Source organism: Grampus griseus (genome assembly GCF_964374135.1).
Source record: "Grampus griseus genome assembly, chromosome: 3".
NCBI classification, from domain to species: domain Eukaryota; kingdom Metazoa; phylum Chordata; class Mammalia; order Artiodactyla; family Delphinidae; genus Grampus; species Grampus griseus.
Window position 1 is genome coordinate 164395484 of NC_139019.1, and position 20006 is coordinate 164415489.

Here is a 20006-nt window from a genome sequence, read left to right on the forward strand (position 1 = left end):
CCCAGGGTCCCGTCAAGCCTGTCCTCACAGCCTGAGGTTTGGGGAGCACTTCCCATCTGTCAGGTACCACGCCAGCCCCTCGAGGTACACACTTTCCTACCTGCCTCCGGCCTGAGGCTCAGAGAGAAGTGACAGCGCCAGAGTCACCCAGTGACAGCGTGGCAGGGCCGGATTCAGTCCTGTGTGCTGCCCACCACGCCCCCTGCCTCTCCCACTGGTGGTGGAGTGTGTGTGAGGGGAGCCCTTTCCTCCTGGGGGGCGTGGCCCTAGGTGGGTGGGCGTGCCCTCAGAGAGCCCTGTCTGGGGCCCTGCCCTGGGGCTCTAAGATCTCCTTTTCTCCATGCTGTCTCTGACTGAGGGCCTGCCAGGCGGGAAGGGTCCTCAGCACCTGCTGCCCAGTGGCCGACTTGGGGTCAGACCCAGCCCTGCCTGCCACGTCCCCATGTCTAATAAGATCTGCGTCAAGCCCTACACTGGGGCCCTCAGGCCTGCGTGGTGGGCTCGGGCCCTACTGGGCCTCACTCCAGCTCCACCAGCAGTTCACACCATTCTCAGCTGGCCCAGGTGGCTTCTCGGACCCGCTTAGGATGGGTGGGTCACGTCCCCCTGGGGGCTTCCTCCCTCCCAGCACTGCCCCTTTGCACCACTGGTCCCACCACTGCCTGGGGCTCAGGGAGAGTGGAGTGGGGTGGGGGTGCCCAGGCTGTCTGCCCTGGGCTTTGGGGGGCTCAGGGCCTGGACGAGGGTGCTATGTTGGGCTGACATGGTGGGAAGACTGCCCTGGAGGTGGCCTTGAACGAGGCCTGGGTGGACCTAGTGAGAACTGGGTGGAGAGGGAGGCCGGGGAGGTGTGAGCCAAGGTCTTGGCCTAGGCTGGGGGCGCTTGCTGGAAACTTCCTGGTTTCCTGACCCGTTCCACACTTAGAGAGAGGCTCTCTGCACCAATAACGCCGGAATCTGTCACCTCCCTGGGAACACAGATGCACAAGGCAATAATCCGGAGTGTGTCTTACAGCTCAGAAGGGGAAATGGATGATCTATCTCGCGGATTCTCAAAATAGCTGGGATTTCTCCAAGCCCAGTGAACTCTGTGCGCCTGAGCTGGGGCCTGGGCGGCCCGTTGGCCTCTCACCCTGCTCCTGGTGACAGGCCCTTGCTCTGCACTGGGCAGGGAGGCCAGGAGGCACCTCCATGCCTCTTCTGGGGATCTCCCTTCCCCCCCGTGCTGTTGGGGGTCCGTGTCCCCTCGAAAGCCTTACAGTCAGGGCAACTCAGCCCTTGGAGGGCTGCCCCCAGGTGCCCCCTCCCAGGAGGTCTGTGGCATGGCTCCTGGGGGGCTCAGTGTGGGGCAGTTATATATTTAGTTGGGCCGTGGCTGTTGGGCCACTCGGGTTACATCTGCACAGAAGCTGGCCGAGCCAAGGCAGGCCCGGGCTGCCTTCCAGCACCGCGGCAGAATTTGATCTCGCCGGCCCGGCCCAGAGCACTTCGCGTGGGGAGGTCTGTGGTGGGGGCTGACGGCCGGCAGCTGGGGCCTCTGGCCGCAGCGGGCAGAGCGGGGCAGGCATGGACCTGAGCGTGAGCGTGGTGGCCCGGGAGACCAGCCAGGGCCTTGGCCCCGTCTTTGGCCTCAATGGCCTCCCCCGGCCCATGCCCCCCAAGACGATCAAGAAACCTAAAAAGGCCGTTCTCTTCTTTGAGGTGGAGATTCTGGACGCAAAGACCCGGGAGAAGCTGTGCTTCCTGGACAAGGTAGGACCGCAGTGCAGACTGCGCTGGCCCGAGGGTGCTGGGCCTGCGACCAGGGAGATGGGAGTGCCCCTCCACCTGGGTCCTGACACCCAGCCCCTGCCCTTCAGGGTGTGCAGGAGGCGTACTGTCCCTGGGCCTGCCCCAGCCGGCTTGCCGCTCAGGGTAGAGCACCCTGGCCCCTGGGTGTGGCCGGGAGCTGGCCTCCCAGTGTGAGAGGAGGTGAAGCAGCCTCAGTGGACCCTGCATGGCTCTGGGGCCTGGGAAGGAGGTGGAGTCCTGAGACCGGCCCCACTCCGAGGCCAGGCCAGGGGAAGGGGTTCGTCCCATCCCAGGGAGGTCTGGAACAGGTTGAGGGCCTTTTCTCTGGGGGGAGTTGCGGCTGGGGGTGGAGAGGAGAGGCGAGGTGGGCCTGGCTTCCCATGCTCACACCATCTCCCAGCCAGTCCAGGGGTGACCTGGCTGCCTGGTTAAAATGGCCCTCAGGCCCATGGCTGCCTTGTCGGCTCCCCCCTCCCATAGCAGTTGCCTGGGACCCCAGTCCATCCCACTTCACCAAGAGGGATTCTGGGTCCCGGGCTCCCCGCCCACGGCTTACTGGTGCCTGGCCTGTGTTTCCCCCAGGTGGAGCCCCAAGCCACCATTGCTGAGATCAAGAACCTTTTCACCAAGAGCCGTAAGTCCAGGGCCCAGCCACACTGCCCCCGCGACCCCTCTGGGCAGGGGCCTCTAGGTAGGACCCTGTCCTACATGCCTCTCCCGCAAGGGCCTGCAGAGATAACCCCAGTGTGGCCCAGGCTTCTCTGGGCTTGCCTGGGGCACCCGCCCCCGTGTGGCCATCAACAGGAACGCCCTTGCTGGGCTTTGGGAAGGACAACATCCCGCTTTGCCTGCTCTTCCGGTCTGTGTTCTGGAGCCACACAAACTTCAGAGATCTTGCCCGGGGGCCGGAGGAGCTGTAGGGACCCTGGGCCCCATCAGGCTGTGTGCTGTGACACCCTACTCTCCCTACAGATCCACAGTGGTACCCCGCCCGCCAGTCCCTCCGCCTGGACCCCAGTGAGTACAGCTGTCTGCTTGGCTGTCCCCGGGCTCCTGGGTGGCCCTGGGCGAAGGCCCAGGCAGGCCCTGAGCCCTGGCCCGACTCTCCGCAGAGGGCAAGTCCCTGAAGGATGAGGATGTTCTGCAGAAGCTGCCCGTGGGCACCACGGCCACCCTCTACTTCCGGGACCTGGGGGCCCAGATCAGCTGGGTAACGGTGCGTGCAGACCCCTCTCCCAGCAGCCTCGTCTCCCATCTGCCGCGTTGGGGTGACTCACCTCTCCCCTCCCCAGGTCTTCCTGACAGAGTACGCCGGTCCCCTTTTCATCTATCTGCTCTTCTACTTCCGGGTGCCCTTCATCTATGGCCACAAATATGACTTCACGTCCAGTCGGCACACGGTGGTACAGTGAGTGGGGCCGGGTGGGAGGAGGTGGCAGGGGGAGGGGAAGGCCTGCGGACCTGCCCCCGCTGAACTGGCTCCCCCGCCCCCAGCCTTGCCTGCATCTGCCACTCATTCCATTACATCAAGCGCCTGCTGGAGACGCTCTTCGTGCATCGCTTCTCCCACGGCACCATGCCGTTGCGCAACATCTTCAAGGTGAGCCCCCAGCTGCCTGTCCAGGTCCTTCACCCCCGGCCCTACCCTCCCTGGTCCCCCTCACCTGGGTCCTGCCCTCCATTGGGCCAGGCTCCATCCCGGCCCTGCTCCCTTTCAGAACTGCACCTACTACTGGGGCTTCGCCGCGTGGATGGCCTATTACATCAACCACCCTCTCTACACACCGCCAAGTAAGTGGCCTTGGACCCTGCTCCCCCTTTGAACACCCCTTCACCCAGGCTCTCCCCTCACGGGCTTCCCTTCTCTGCTTCCTCTTCAGCCTACGGAGCTCAGCAGGTTAAACTGGCGCTCGCCATCTTTGTGGTAAGCGGGCTGGGACGGATGACAGGGTGCGGGGAGTTTGGGGGGCGGCTCCGAGCTGACCCTGCTTCTCTAACAGATCTGCCAGCTCGGCAACTTCTCCATCCACATGGCCCTGCGGGACCTGCGGCCAGCTGGTGAGTGGCCTGCTCCGGGCAGGGGGGATGGCCACCTGGGCAGGCTGAGCCAGCGGGTCTCACTCCTGTCCTGTCCTCCCAGGGTCTAAGACCAGGAAGATCCCATACCCCACCAAGAACCCCTTCACATGGCTCTTCCTGCTGGTGTCTTGTCCCAATTACACCTACGAGGTGAGGGTCTGCCCTCCTCTCCTCTCCCTCCTGGGGCTTGGGGTCCCATGTGGAGGGCTAGCTTCTAGGAGGGGGCGGTGCCTGGCTCCGTAGCTGCTTCTGCAGTTTGAACTTGGAACATTTGGAAATGGAGAGACTGTGGCCTCTGGGGGCCTGGGAGGTGTCCAGCTGGGCTTGTGGCTGTTGGGGACTGAGGGGCAGCTTCATCGTGTAGTGCCCCCTTACTCCAGGCCCCTCTAGCTCTGGCGTGTGGTTCCCATCCCCTTACTAGAACAGCTGGGGCTGCCCAGCCCTGCCCGCCTTCACCCTGCCTGCTCTGCCCACAGGTGGGGTCCTGGATTGGCTTTGCCATCATGACACAGTGCCTCCCAGGTGAGCCCGCTGCCCATTCCCCAGGGGGCCCCGCCCGTCCCTGCTGTGTGCAGCCCTCCCTCCCTGACTCCCCTGCTCCACCCCACAGTGGCCCTCTTCTCCCTGGTGGGCTTCACCCAGATGACCATCTGGGCCAAGGGCAAGCACCGCAGCTACCTGAAGGAGTTCCGAGACTACCCGCCCCTGCGCATGCCCATCATCCCCTTCCTGCTCTGAATGGCATCCCCTCACCCAGGCTCAGCCAGCCAGGCTCGTGTCCCCCCGCCCCAGTGTCATTCTGGGCGAGGAGTGGGAACCACTGCTCTCCAGCGTCTGGAATAAAACCTGCCTGCCCAGCTGGACTGAGACTCAGCGGTGTTTCTTTTGGGGGTCGGTTCGGGGATCAGCACACCAAAGAAAGAGGCGGAGCTTGGGCTGAGGGCCCTGGAGGCTTTTATTTTTTTGACTGGTCTACAGGGTGGTAGGCGGGGCCGCTACAGGGCCACCTCAGGGCCCACGTCACCGGACCCCTGGCCTCTGGCCTCCCTCTGCTCCCGCCTCTTCTTCCGCTGGAGCAGCCGCCGCTCCCGCTCAAACTCCTTCATGCGCTTCACGTAGCTGCAGGCAGAGTACAAGGAGGGAGGGGTAGCCTGGGGAGCTGATGGGACTCTGAGGGGGTCGCAGGTAGGGAAGACCTGCGTGCCTGTGATGTAACTCTGGGGTCTGCCCCCTCCCCTGGGGTGGACACCAGTGAGCCCAGAGCAAGAGCTGGGCCTCCCACCTGAACTAGGCGTGGCCACTCCTGTAGGCACCTCAAAGCAGCCCGCCCCACCCCACAGCCCCTTTGGGATTCCTCTTTCTACTGAGGTGGGGCCTGGCCGGGTGAGGGCTCGGGGCAGGCGTGGGGCTCACTCGAGGTGCTCGCAGTAGTCCCAGTCGTGCTGCTCGTGCTTGCAGGCCAGGAGGTTGGGGAAGCTGTCGCGCTTGCACTTGAGGAACCGGATGAGGTAGTGGGCGCAGTAGTCCCGCTGCTGGAGCACCAGCTGTGCGTCATTCATCTCCTGCTGAGTGGCCACCATCTCTGCGGGGGGGACGGGTGGGGCTCAGCCAGGGCCAGGAATAGCTTTCTAATTTGCACGAAAGCAACCCCCAACACTGAGGCCCAGATGGGCAGGGTCCCTCTCCCGCCATCACCGAGCACCTCGAAATCCACGCTAGATTCTTGCCTCCCCTCCCCCTGGGGTCACTCCCCAGACAGCCCCACCCTGCAGAGGTGTGTGTGCGTCTGTGTGTCTGCCTGGGGGACCTGGATCCCAGCTCTGTCCTCTCAGTGGAGGCACAGCTTCTGCCCGCCTCATAGAAAGCTGAACTAATAATCCTCGTCCTGCTGCCCCACCCACCTGGTAAACCCCACGGGGATGAAATCAACCTTCACTTCAACTGGGGCCCATCTGGGGGCCGTCAGTAATCGTGGGCACACACCCCAGCCCGCGCCCGCTGTGCTGGTGATCCTGAGCTCTGTCCCCACCTAGCACGGGGCACACAGGACCTAACCTTCCTGCATCCTCAAGGGAACCCCTGCCCCCCCATCTTACCCCATCTTTCTTGGTCCTAGATGCTCCTCCTTTCTCGAACATTCTCTTCCCGTGCCCCCCCTCTCTGCCACACCCTCCCCAGGTTTCCTGCCATCTCTATGGCTGTCCAAACATTAAGCTGCCCAAACATTAAGCCTTGGCTTCCGGTGGTTCTTGCTAAGAGCCGTCCACTCATTCTAATTCATGGCTTCCGTCTCCACCCCGTATATCGTTGAGTCCCAGGCCTTGTGTCCACCTGCAGCCCCTGATAGCTTCCATGTCAAGGTGGCACTTCACACCTGATGCTCCAGCCTGATGAGTCAGTCAGTAGCCAGGATTTATGGAGTACCAACTGTGTGCTAGGTGCTGGGGATATACAAGGGAACATGCCAGGCAAGGATCCCACCCTGCTCTTGGAGGGAGACACAGAACAAACAGGTAGAGCTAGATGTTGTAGGATGCCTGACAATGCTAAGTATTAGGGAGGAAAATAAGGGAGAGAGAGAGGCAGTGTGGGGAGGTGGGTCACAACTTTAGATGGAGGGGGCCGTCAAAAGGTGGCATACGAAGGTGAGGGAGTGGGTCACATAGACACCCGGGTAAGGCATCCCCAAGAGCGGAACAGCAGGTGCAAAGGCCCTGAAGTGGGAGGACAGGCGGGATGCCTCAGGGGTTTCGGCCTGAGCATGTGGTGGTCAGCGCTGGAGGGAGGCACAGGGTTGGTAGGGGAGGTCAGGAGCTCTGTTTCAGGCCTGCTGAGTGCAAGATGCCCGTTAAATGTGGAGTGGAGATGCCAAGCAGGCAGTGAGGTCCATGAGTCTGGGGTTCAGGGTCAAGGCCCAGCTGGAGATAAAAACTCCAGCACTGGTGCACAGCAGCCATTTGAAACCAGAGGACTAGCAAAGACCTCCAGGGAGTGGTGGGAGTGGGTGGAGACAGGAGAGACCCACGCAGTGGGGCGCCTTGGCATTTACAAGGCAGGGAGGTGGGCGGGAGCTGTGGGGTCTTGGAACCACGTGAAGAGGGGCTCCCAGGAAGTGCCAGCGACCAGCCGTGCCTGCTGCTGCCATAGTGGAGTTAGACCTGAGAATCTGGGCCACAACTACTGAGCCTGCACGTCTGGAGCCTGTCTGGAGCCTGTGCTCCACAACAAGAGAGGCCACGATAGTGGGAGGCCCGCGATGAAGAGTGGCCCCCGCTTGCCAAAACTAGAGAAAGCCCTCGCACAGAAACGAAGACCCGACACAACCCCCCCCCCAAAAAATTTTTTTTTTTTAATTTTATTTATTTATTTATTTATTGGCTGTGTCAGGTCTTCGTTGCTGCGTGCGGGCTTCGTCGCGGTGTGCGGGCTTCTCATTGCGGGGGCTTCTCTTGTTGCGGAGCACGGGCTCTAGGCGCACGGGCTTCAGCAGTTGTGGCTCGCGGGCTCTAGAGCGCGGGCTCAGTAGCTATGGTGCACGGGCTTAGTTGTTCTGCGGCATGTGGGATCTTCCTGGACCAGGGCTCGAACCCATGCCCCCTGCATTGGCAGGCGGATTCTTAACCACGGCACCACCAGGGAAGCCCCAGGAGAAGATATTACGACAGCAGAAATAACAGCGTATTTGCATGTTGATGGGAAAACCAACCTTGCAAGAGAGGGAGAGTGGTTGAACCAACCTTGCAAGAGAGGGAGAGTGGTTGGGATGGAGGGCATCAGAGGGCTCACCTGGAGCAGAGGCTTAGCTAAAGCCGGGGCAGATCATCTGGGCTAACAGGAGAGAAGGTGGAGTCCAGGGTGTGTAGGAAGCAGGGATGAAGGGAGCCCACAAGAGCTCTTTTGGCTGCTTCTATTTTCTTAAGAGGATACAAAGTGACTAGCTGAAAGGAGGTGCTAGGGTCTGAGAGAGAAGGCGTGAGACCATGGTCTAGGAAGGAGCCCGAGAGAGCGAAGGGCCAGGGAATGTGACAGGAAAACAGCAGCATGAAGAGTCAACTGGGGGAGCAATTGGGAGACCAGTCAGGGAGGATGGGTGTTTTTCTCCCACGATGTTCAGCTGCACAGGGACAGGAGCCACGGAGGAGAGCTGGCTTTAACCAGGGTTCTGGTTAAGCAAGACAGAGGAGGGGATGGGGTGGGGCGGCTCTGGGTGTTTGCAAAACATTAATGGGAAAGCAGGGTGTGAGGGGCAGTGGGAAGTACTGACAGGATAAGGAGGTGGGGGTACTGATGGACTGCAGGTTCCAGTGGGGCTAAAGGAACTACAAGGACTCGAGACACCATAGGACCATACCTCCCAACATTCTCCTAAATCCACACCTCTCTGCACCACCCCATTCCCTTAGGGATCTCTCTGTCTCCAAGTCGTCGCCCACCTGGCAGCCAACGTGACCTTTTGATAAAGCAAATCTGATCGTGTCCCTCCTCTGCTTTGAAGCACTAGCTCTCCCCTCTCCTTGGTCTCGGTGGGGCCAACTCCTCCGCATCTCCCGCAGGCCTCGCTTCCAGTCATAGTCTCCTAAAAGCCCGCCTTGATACTCCCAGGGGCCATCATCAAGATCCGCCAGGTTCCTTTGTCTTCCCTACAGGGCTGTGAGTTCCCCCTTAGTCAGTGCCTGCTGCATCCTCGGTGCCCAACTCGGGACTTGGTCCAGGACTGGCGCTCGATATGCTTGTGATATTAACGAATAAAAAAAGCAACGTGCAGAACAGTATGTGCGGCGTGAGCCCCCCTCGTGTTTTCTCTAGCATACCTAAAAATAGCGACATCTGGACAGAGGTACAATAAGCACATCCCTTCCGCGATAAACCCTCCCATAGTTCCCCACTCACTCCAGGACTACCGCCTCATTAGGTCCTGTGTCGCCACTCTCTTTTGCCCCCGGGCTTTTTGTTCAAACAGTGCCTTCTGCCTGGAATGCCTCCACACTCAGGCAGGGTCACGCGCGCCCCCTGGACTCCTCCGGGCCGAGGTCAGGGCTGAACCCAGACACAGTGCATGACGCTCGAGCCCAGCCGACCCCGGGGTTCAGGGGTTCCGGCGCCCACCCCAAACTCCCGCCGGCCGCGCCTGCGCACTGGGACTCACCGCGTTCTTTGCGCCCGGGGAAGCCGTAGTCTGGCGGGAAGGTGGGCATCCGCAGGGGGTCGGGCTCCACCGATGCATCGCCCAGGTAACGCCGACCTAGGTGCGCCCCCATGGTTGCTGTCGCCGCAGGTTCCTGCAGCAGACAGGGTCACCCAGCTCCTACCCGGAAGCACTCCTTGGCCAGCGACGGCTTCCGGGTTGCTCAGGCCGCAGCGGGGATCATAGAGATGAACGACTCCGGAGGACTTCAGGTATCTCTGGCGCCACCTTGCGGTTGGGCTGAGATAGTAAGGTGCGCGCCTCCTACTCTGGTGATCGCCAGAGGGGGCCTCCCTGCTTCTGGAAATCCATCTGGGCAGGAGAGGGTGGACGATGTGAGCCTGGGGCTTCCTCCCACCCTCCCTGGGCGCCTCTGGTCTCCTGAAGCTAGAGCACAAATGAAAATTATTCTTATGTCGTATTTCTAGCTTCTCCCGAAGCTAGAGCGCAAATGAAAATTATTCTTATGTCGTATTTCAAAAAAGTCTTTATTCTAAAACTTTCGAATTTGTCATAAAAAACCCTGCACAGAGCTGACATAATTAGCAAATATCAAAAGTTTAAATAAAATTATTTAAAATAAGCATTTTAATTAAGTTTAATTTAAATAAGCAAATAAAAGTTATTTATAAACTATTTATAAGCTGAGATTTTAAATAAATCCAATTTAGTACTTTGTAAAAATAAAACGAGCTGTGATTGTAGTATCCCTGTAGTTGCCCCTGTAAAGAATGAGTATTACATTTCACCCCTGTTACATTAGAGCTTCTACACATGTATATTTAAAAGTATAATACATTGGTAATACTGCCAAATACTTCTTGACCCAATGTGCAGCTGTAACAAATGCTGTGTTAATTTGTTACTCTCTCTGGAATCCTGCACATTGGAACACAAAAGAGAAGCCTTTCACTGGGTGCTTGGCCGTGCTGGGAAATGATACTTGGATGCTGCATGATTAGATTTCATTTGACAAGGTGTTGTGGGTTGAATTGTGTCCACCCCCCCTCCCCCAAATAAGTTGAAATCCTAACCCCTGGGAACCTGTGAATGTGATCTTATTTGAAAGTAGGGTCTTTGCAGATGTAATCAAGTTAAGATGAGGTCATGATGGACTCGGGTGGGTCCTAATCCAATGACTGATGTCCTTATAAGAGGGAAATTTGGACACAGACATGCACACAGAGCATCACATGACGCTGGAGGCAGAGACTGGAGTGATGCATCTACAAGCATATGAACACCAAGGATCCCAGGCCAGGAAGGATCCTCCCCCAGAGACTTGGGAGTAAGCATGGCCCTGCTCACACCTTATTTTGGACTTGCAGCCTCCAGAACCGTGAGACTATAAATTTTTCTTGTTCTAAGCCACCTAGTTTGTGGTACCTTGTTATGGCAGCCCTAGGAAACAAATACACAAGATAATTTGTCTTTTCTCCTACCTAAACTTGTCTGGTGCTCAAGTCCCCTACACACCCCAAAGCAGCATCTGTTTCCAGCACTGGCAGCGGCACAACCAGAATCACACTCAGACACAGGAGGGCATCAGCCAGAGTGGCGGGGAAGTGCTCCCTGGAGGCCTGAGTGGCATTGATACCGAGAGATGTCATGTTTAGAGTTACGGTTGTTTTATGCCAGCTCCAAACACAGGATATCAGGTGACAGCAGCATCTGGTGTTCTTCAGTAAATTTATTTTGTGTTTGTAATATGTGAGATTCTCTAAAGCAAGCCAGATTCCTCTACTTGGGCCAAGGGGGTTTCCTGCTGTTTGAGAGAACAGATGTCCTGGAATAGAACCCTATTTGTTTGGTCTGGGTGAGTGCCTTTAGCTCTTTGTAAAATCGAGATTTCAATTTTAATGTTTTAAGCATTAAATGTGTTAATTATATGAAGTACTTATAGCAGTGCTTAGCACATAGCATTAGATAAGTGTTACTTATTGTTACTACTACATCCCTCTATTATGAATGGCTGTGTCAGAACTTGAGGACACAGAGGTGAACAAGAAGAAAAGAGTGGGGGTGGAGGGTATCTCTCTCCACTCACACGCGTCCTACGAAGGGCTTTAAATACAATCTGTAGTGGGTTAAAGAGTGCTGCCCCCTTAAAAAGGTATGTCCATACCCTAATCCTGGGAACCTGTGAATGTGACCTTATTTGGAAAACGTGCCTTTGCAAATGTAATGAAGGGTATTGAGATGAGATCGTAGGCCAAGTAGGCCTCCAATGCAATAAGTGTTCTTATAAGAGAAAGATGGAGGGAGATTTGACATCAACAGAAGAGGAGACAGAGAAAGAGAGAAGGTCGTGTGAAGACAGAGGCAGAAATTGGAGTGATGCGGCCACAAGCCAAGGAACACCTGGAGCCACCAGAGGCTGAAGGAGGCAAGGAGCAGAATCTCCCCTAGAGCCTTTGGAGGGAGCACAGCTCTGCCGACAACATGATTTCAGACTTCGGGCCTCCAGAACTGTGAGAGAACAAATTTCTGTTGCGTTAAGCCACCCAGTTTGTGGTCATTTGTCGAGCAGCCTTAGGAAATGAATACACCACCTTATAGATGGATAACCCCCAAATTTGTCTCTAGATATGTCTTCTCCCCTGAAATGCCGACACATGAATATATCCAGCCACTGACTGGGCACCTTCACATGCTTATTCCGTTTGAGCTGCTATAATAAAGGCTTATAAACAATAGAAATTTATTTCTCACAGTTCTGGAGGTGGGAAATCCAAGATCAGGGTGCCAGCATGGTTGGGTTCCATCAAGGGTCCTCTTCTGGGTTGCAGACGGCCAGCTTCTCATTGTGTCCTCACATGGTGGAAAGGGGGTGAGCTTGCTCCCATGTCTCTTCTTCTAAGGGCACTAATCCCATTTGTGAGGCTCCACCCCCATGACTTAATCACTTCCCAAAGGCCTCACCTCCTAATACTATCACATTGGGGATTAGATTTCAACATATGAATTTTTTTTTTTTTTTTTTTTGGTGGTGGTGGTGGGGAGATACAAACAGTCTATAACACACGCTCAAACGACACTCCTGATTTCTCTCTGCTCTCTCCTAAATCTGTTCCTCCCTCTGTCTTCCTGTCTTGGGCAATGTCTGCTCCATTTTTTCCAGGTGTCAGGCCCCAAACCTTTTGGTCATACTCAACTCTAGTCCTCTCACTCCAGCCATCCAAATCAGTGGCAAATTTCTTTGGTTGCACTGTAGAAACCGATAAAGAACACAACCCATTCCTACCCCCTCCAATGGCCACCAGCCCCATCCAGGTCATGGCCATATCTCCAGTACAACTGCAGTAGGCTTCTCCCGGCCCCCACCTTCCTTAATCTCTCACCCTCGGGTTGCACCTGTCAAAACAGAAATTGGATCATGTCCTTCCTCTGCTGAAACCCTCCCGTGGCTCCCCATTTATGTGGAGCAAAAGCCACACCCAACCTGAAAGCATTTGACTCAGGAGGTCTGGAGCCCCAGAATCTGCATTTCCCAGGTGACAGAGATATTGCTGGTCCGGGGACCAACCTTGGGAGAACTACTGAGCTAGATTTTCATGTGCTGACACAGGGACGTAGCCATGATATATTGGTAACTCAAAAAGGCAAGTGAAACAGAAAGTCATCAGTTAGATCCATTAAACTGTAACTTGCTTAATAAGTAGTGAACTGTAACGTCCCTTCACGGATCAAGCTTGCTTTCATTGTTTTTATAAAAACTTGCATGTCCTCCAAGTGTCACGTAGCCTAAACAATAAGATGTCTACCAGGGTTGTTTTTCAGGAACTTGGAGTCAGCTGTGTCCAGTCTGAGCTCAAGCCAGTTAAGAGTGGTTGGGACCACCCACCCGCCAACTGGGTCTGCACAGGTGTCCAATCAGTGTCCTTTTGACGTCAGAGGACTCAAAACTCCACCCTCAGAGCAGGCTAACCCTGCCATTTTCTGGACTTGCATCCCGTGGAGAAGCATGTAGCTTACATTGGCCTGAGTAGAATGATGATTACCTCACTTAAAAGAAAAGATCTCTAATCACCTTTCCCCATGCTCCCCAAGCCTCAGCTTTATTCCATAAATATCCCGAGCCCCTCACCTTCAGGGAGGTGGAGTTGAGATATGTTCTCCCATCTTGCTTGGCTGCCTTGTGAGTGAACCCTTTCTCTGCTGCAAAATTGGTGTCTCAGGTTTGGCTTGCTGGGCATCTGGCAAACACACCTGGTTCAGTAACGCAAGCCATGGAGGATAGACCGATGGTGATTGAGACTTCCTTTCCAGGAAGTTCTGTCCCCAGAACGTGGTATAGATTTGTGATCCTTGCGCACTTCCTGACTCCAGGGGACAACATGCACGTTCTTGTCTTTGTGAATGGCACTCCTGGAGTTGTGCAGTGCCCAACCTGCACGGCTATACCAGGCAGCCCTACCCTGTTCTGTGTGTCTCCCCTCTGCCTCTCTTTTTCTGTGTGTCAGCTGCTCACCTAGAGGCCAGAGCTGGGAGGAGACCCAGAGTGGCAAATCACGGTGCCAGCTCACTCTCCCTGCGTGATCTTGGGAAGTGACTTCCCTTTCAGAGATGCAGTTTACTCATCTGTAAAATGGGTCCCTACTAAACAGCTCCCACCCCCTTCATGGTTTTATTTTCCTTATTAGCACTTACTGCCCTCTAACCTGAGATCTATATATTTGACTTAGTATTTAACTTGTTAACTGTTGGTCTCTCCTCTTGAAGGTCAGCTCTGCAGAGCAGGGAATTTTACCTGTCTTGTTCACCGCTGTATTTCTGCACCTAGAAGGGTACTGGCACACAGCGGGGGTTTAGTAAATACTTGTCAAAAATCAACAAATGAATAAATGAACAGGGTGGTTTGGAAGAACCAGTCGGTCAACCAGTTGATGGTTGCCTGAAAAGCGCTTCCTGCCGGGCACCTAGGAGGTATCCAGTACGCGCATGCGCTATTATCACTTTCATCTGGGTGGCGCTCTCTAACTAGAAGGCCCACCAGAGGGGACTCCCACGACCAGTCGTTTCACTAGAGGATGAAGAGGTCCAAGCCAGGGATGACTCTGGGTGGGTGGGGATGTGGACCTACATCTGTCCTGAGGTCCCTGGACGCAGATGCTTCAGCTTGGTCTGTCCATACTCAGAGTTGGAGATCTGAGGGGGGATAACATTAGAGTGAGGGTGGTATTCAGGGGTGAGGGAGGGGCCGGGCCTCAGTCACCCGTGCCCCACAGTCTTCCTGTTTTTCTTCTTCTACCAACCATCTGATGAGACCTTACTGTGTTCCCCGCCCGCATCCCCAGGTGCCCTGCATCACTGCCCACAGCTTCCCCGCCCCTCCTTCCTCTTTCCCGGGCCACTGCCATCTGCGCAGAGGCTTCTGCTCTGCCCCGGGCAGCGGCTGCATTAGCATTTTGTGGGCGGAACAGCCTCGGAGGCCCCAGGTGGGGCCGGGGATGGAGAAGAACATTCTGGGCGGAGTTTGCGCCTCGCCTCGGTCCGCTGCATGGGAGGTCGGAAGCTCTGGGTACTTTAGTTCCGGAGAGGAGGAAAAATAAATTAGCTTGGCCTAGACAGTCCCTGGGGAAGACCTGGCCTCGGTCCGTGGTAGTGACCAGAGGCGCGCCTGTAATCCAGGAGCTGCCCCGGGATTCTGCTGCCTGCGTGTCGGGCTGCTGGCTGGTGGTGGAGGACCAGCGAGCCTGGAGTGGCCTGGCCTTAGGGTTTGGTGGGCAGGACCGTCACTCATTCATTCAACAAACATCCTATTGGACACAATGTGTGTGATAAGATGGTGATAACTGTTAAGGACAAACGTAATGAATGGAGTGTATGGAGAAGGGTGGGCTTGGAACTTCAGTTTTAGAAAGTTTCACTGAGAAGGGGACATTGGATCTCAGACTCCCTGTTTCTCGAAGACACCAGGAGCTTGCTGTCCTCAGGGCCTTTGCACAGACTAGAATGCTTTTCTTCCAGATAGGTACAGGGCTTTACCCCACCTTCTTCAGTTGATTTCAACTGTCAGGTCTTTCCTGATCACCTCCTTCTCCTCCCCCCCTTCCTCCCCCCTCCTTCTTTTAAAATTGATATATAATTCACATATAACATTATATTAGTTTCAGGTGTACAACATGATGCAATGTTTGTATATATTGTGAAATGGTCTTATTAAATTAAAATTAAGTCTTATTAACATCCATCCATTACGGCACCGTTACCCTTTTTTTTTTTTTTTCTTGTAATGAGAACTTTCAAGAGATACTCTGTGAAAGCAGTGTTATTTCAGGGCATGGATCAGGTATATGTTCTGTAATGCATATAAGGAAGTGTTTGTAGACACACAAGGTGGTTCTAAGAGTGCTAATTGCTCAGCAAGATTAGATGAGTCTTACATCAGTAAATAACGTGCTGACCATTTTTCATTGCATGTAGAAGTGTATTTAACAGCTCATGTATAAAAACGTTTTTTTTTTTTTGAGTGTTCCTTGGTCATCCAGTTGTGAACAGTATTACTTTAGTGAATGGATGTGCAGACAGTTCTGTAATGCATGTAGAGAAGTGCCTAGAAACACAGATAAGAAAGATGTTCCCAAAACTGTTACTTGAAAAAGAAAGAAAGAAAAAAACTCTATTTGCAACGTTCAAATAGACCCAATCACCTTATTTATTTATTTATTTATTTTTGGTCACACCTAGTGCTTTGCGGCTTGTGGGATCTTAGTTCCCCCACCAGAACCACAGCAGTGAGAGTGCTGAGTCCTAACCACTGGACCGCCAGGGAACTCCCCCATCACCTCCTTAAACATAAGTGTTTAATGCCCTACAGTTCCCTCTTGGCACTGCTTTAGCTGCACCCCACATATTTTGATAGGGTACGTTTTCACTTTCATTCAGTCAAAACTATTTTTAGTTTTGACTTCCTGTCTGACCCATGATTTAATTTCCAAATACGTATGGATTTTCCAGATATCATTCTGTGATTTCTAGTATACTTTGGTTCTGGTCCAAGACCATGCTTTGTATCATTTCCATTCTGTGATCTTTACTATTGCAACAGTCCCGCCCCATGCACACCTGATTCCTCTTGTCTGCTTTATTTTTCTTCTTTTTTCTGCTTATGCCCATCTAACAACATTTCTAAGGTATGTTTTTTTATTGAAGTATAGTTGATTTACAATATTATATTAGTTTCAAGTGTACAACATAGTGATTCAATATTTTTATAGATTATACTCCATTTAAAGTTATTACAAAATAATTGCTAATTTCCCTGTGCTGTACAATATATCCTGTTTCTTATTTATTTTATTCATAGTAGTTTGTATCTCTTAATCCTCTACCCCTATTTTGCCCCTCCCCTCTTTCCCTCTCCCCACTGGTAACCACTAGTTTGTTCTCTATATAAGGTATTTGTTTATTTTATTCATTATATCTCTCCCTGTTTCTAAACCCAAGGGTAGGGATTTTTATTGTTATTCACCGATGTCTCCCTAGTACGTAGAACAGAGCCTAACACATAGTAGGTGGTCAGTACATATCTGTTGAATAGATGAATGAACAACTGAATCCCCAATCTCCATTGGACATATCAGGAGACCTCTGCTCAGAGATGTTGTTCTACTTCCCTGAGGTCACGTAGCAAGAATGGGGCAGAGCCGGGTCAGCCTGGGCCCATGGCTTTATGTTATTATACCCAGTTGACAGGACTGGATTTCACTACCAGTTCCTGCACACCTACTGTGTGCCAAGTCTCGAGACATGGCCTTGGCCATGTGGCCGTCACCCTCACATAGTGAGACCATCCAACCTTCACCACACTTACCTTGCCCAGGCCCACCCACCTTAAAGGATGCCCTTGATGGCTAGAGATGCTATCAGTCCTCTTGGTTGGTGTATCCCCCCGTCCCTTCCCTATCCGTCCACCCTGACCCCGCCATATCCATCTGGAATCTGATACTTGTTGTGTATGCTCAGTAAGTATTTGCTGGGCAGACAGACTCTTCCTTCTCAGACAAGTCTCCATTTCCCCATCTGTAGAATGGGAACAGCACACCCACACCTCATGCAGGTGGGAGAGGTTCAGGATGTTACATCATGGGAACGGAGCGGGGGGAAGCCCAGCCCCTGGGGTGAGCTTTTCCTGGAGAGGGAGGCTGGTCTGCTGCTGCCCTCCCACCTCAAATAGGGCTGGGGCCACCCCCCTCCGCATGTGCTGGGGAAGAGTTTCCGCTGGCGGAGACTGTGGATTGCTTATATTGAGACTGTGAGGTGAGAAATAAATTCCATCTCATTTAAGCCACTCTTGTTCTGAATCTCCGTTACAGCGACCCCGCCCAATTTTCTAACTTGTACATGGACGGGCCTGACGGGATTTCCTTGTTGTTTAAGCCAATCTGAGTTGCATTTCCTTTTACTTTAATGGAAAACCCCTCAAAAGAGTAATTGGGGTCTTGCCCTTTGGGGTATGTAATATGCTATGCTTGCTGTAACAAATTACCACAAATTTAGTGGTTTAAAACAACGGAAATGAATTCTTTTATAGTTCTGGAGGTCAGAAGTTCAAAGTTGTTTCATGTGGCTGAAACCAAGTTATCAGCAGGACCACTCTCCCTCAGAGGCTTTGAGAATGGGCGAATCTGTTTTCTAGCCTTTTCCAGCTTCTAGAGCTGCCTTCCTTGGCTCATGGCCCCTTCCTGCATCTTCAAAACCACCAGCATAGCATCTAGAGTTGAGACACAGAGATGCACAGAGAAAAAGGCATGTGAAGACTGAGGCGGAGATTGGAGCGATGTGGCCACAAGCCAAAGACTGCCAGGAAACCCTAGAAGCTGGAGAGGCAAAAAGGATCCTCCCCTAGTGCCTTTGGAGGGAGCATGGCCCTGCCCACACCTTGATTTCAGACTCTATTTTTTTCCCAAGAAAAATTATATATTAATGCAATGTTTAAAAAAAAAGTGAAAGAAAATTGTGGTAAAGAAATTATCAAAAGTTTAAATAAAAACAGTTATGGTTGTTTTTCTTCCAGCTTTACTGAGGTATTGTTTTTTTCAAATTAAATTAATTAATTAATTTGTCGCGTTGGGTCTTTGTTGCTGTGCACGGGCTTTTCTCTCTAGTTGCGGCGAGTGGGGGGCTACTCTTCATTGCGGTGCGTGGGCTTCTCATTGCAGTGGCTTCTCTTGTTGCGGATCACGGGCTCTAGGTGCGTGGGCTTCAGTAGTTGTGGCACGCGGGCTCGGTAGTTGTGGCTTGTGGGCTCTAGAGCACAGGCTCAATAGTTGTGGCACACGGGCTTATTTGCTCCGCGGCATGTGGGATCTTCCCGGACAAGGCTCGAACCTGTGTCCCCTGCCTTGGCAGGAGGATTCTTAACCACTGCACCACCAGGGAAGTCCTGAGATATTCTTGACAGTCAAAATTGTATGTATTTAAGGTGTACAACCTGATAACCCAATATACATGTGTATTGTGAAATATTCACCACAACCAAGCCAGTCAACATATCCATCACTTCAGAGTTAACATTTTCCTTTTATTTATTCTTTTTTTGTGTTAAGAACACCCAAGATCTACCCTCTTAGCAGGTTTCCAGTACACAATACAATGTTGTCAACTATAGTCACATTGTAGTTTTCTAGAACATATTCATCTTGCCCAACTGAAACTTTGTACCCATTGACCAACATCTACCCATTTTTTCCCTCCCTCCAGCCATGGGCAACCATCTCCCTGCTTCTATGAGTTTGCCTCCATAAAGGGGGCAAGGGCAGAAGTGGGTAGATCTAGGTGGAGGCTATTACTGCAATCCAGGTGAAAGAGGATGATGGCTAAGACCAGGAGGTGAAAAGGACTCAGATGCTGGATATACTGTGAAGGTGGAGCCAACCAGAATTACTAACAGATTGGTCACATTTCCAGTTATCTAGGGTGTCAAGAAACCACCCCAAATGTGGTGGCATAAAATAATCACTTCATCTGCTCATGGATTCTGTGGGACAGAGCATGGTAGGGACAGCTTGTTTCTGCTCTATGACGTCTGGGGCCTTGGATGGGAAGACCCAAAGGGCTGGAGGTGACTCTAACTCTCCTGGGGGCTGGAATCATTGGGAGGTGCCTTCACGTATATGTCTGGCACCTGGGCTGGGATGACTCGAAATCTGGCCTCAACTGGGATTGTTGAGCCAAGCACCTCCATGTGGCTTGGGCTTCCTCACAAAATGTCAGCTGGGAGCACATGTTCTGACAGAGCCAGGTGGAAGCTGCGTGGCAGCTGTCCCTTGTGCCACATTTTGTTGGTTATAAGAGAGTCACTAAGGCAAGCCCAGATTTAAAGGGAGGATAATTAGACTCTACTTCTTGATGGAGTGGCATGGTCACCTTGCATCAGAACGTGTAGGACATGAGGTATTGTTGCAGCCATCTTTTGAAAACGTAATGTGCCACAGCCGTGGAATGAGAGAGAAGGGAGGCGTCACGGATGATTCTAGAGCTGTTGGCCCCAAAGGCTGATGGTGGTTGTTTTGAGAAACATAGGCAGGCTGCTTTCTTGGGCCTCAGTCTGGTTATTCCACCTCTTTCACGAGGCTCACAGGAAACTCCCACATCCTTGATGTACCAAAAGACGCAGCCACTCCTATTGCAGCCCTTTCCCCTATGTCCGTCATTTCACTTCATGCTGTTTTGGGTGTGAATCAAAACCTCATCCCTTGGTTTCCCCGTAGGGTAGACAGATCTCTCTCTCTCTCTCTTTAACTTTCACTTTTTAAATACCCTCCAGTCGATGTCAAGTTCAGGATGAAAAACACTCCTTTGCAAGTTCTGTGCATATGACTGTGGTAGGCAGCCTTCAAGATGGCCTCCAGATGATGCCTACCTGTTGGTATTTATGTCCTCGTGTGGTTTCCTCCCACAGTGACTCAAAGCTGGTCCATGTGATAGATATAGTAGAGATCATAGT

At 53.1% G+C, this 20006-nt stretch overlaps 2 protein-coding genes across 3 annotated transcripts in view; one reads left to right on the forward strand and one right to left on the reverse strand.

Annotated features, from left to right (window-relative positions):
* Nucleotides 1–4733, forward strand: part of TECR (trans-2,3-enoyl-CoA reductase) — a 28262-nt gene extending 23529 nt beyond the window's left edge. The window contains exons 2-13 of one of the 2 annotated variants that reach the window (XM_082650558.1): nt 1702–1752; nt 2374–2425; nt 2764–2808; nt 2904–3007; nt 3084–3199; nt 3286–3391; nt 3510–3582; nt 3672–3715; nt 3792–3849; nt 3932–4020; nt 4347–4392; nt 4481–4733. In XM_082650558.1, the coding sequence (XP_082506684.1) occupies nt 1702–1752; nt 2374–2425; nt 2764–2808; nt 2904–3007; nt 3084–3199; nt 3286–3391; nt 3510–3582; nt 3672–3715; nt 3792–3849; nt 3932–4020; nt 4347–4392; nt 4481–4608 (912 nt within the window). In that variant the 3' untranslated portion in view covers nt 4609–4733. Of the gene's footprint in view, nt 1–1482; nt 1753–2373; nt 2426–2763; nt 2809–2903; nt 3008–3083; nt 3200–3285; nt 3392–3509; nt 3583–3671; nt 3716–3791; nt 3850–3931; nt 4021–4346; nt 4393–4480 lie in introns of those variants that run through there. The other variant, XM_082650557.1, reaches the window with a different exon arrangement.
* A 68-nt stretch (nt 4734–4801) lies between these two features.
* NDUFB7 (NADH:ubiquinone oxidoreductase subunit B7) lies at nt 4802–9196 on the reverse strand. Its single transcript, XM_082651822.1, has 3 exons — nt 9017–9196; nt 5284–5452; nt 4802–4989 (listed from the first exon to the last, which is right to left on the reverse strand). The coding sequence occupies exons 1-3, from the start codon at nt 9126–9128 to the stop codon at nt 4866–4868; spliced, it is 405 nt and encodes a 134-aa protein (XP_082507948.1). The 5' UTR covers nt 9129–9196; the 3' UTR covers nt 4802–4865.
* Nucleotides 9197–20006: the final 10810 nt, after the last annotated feature.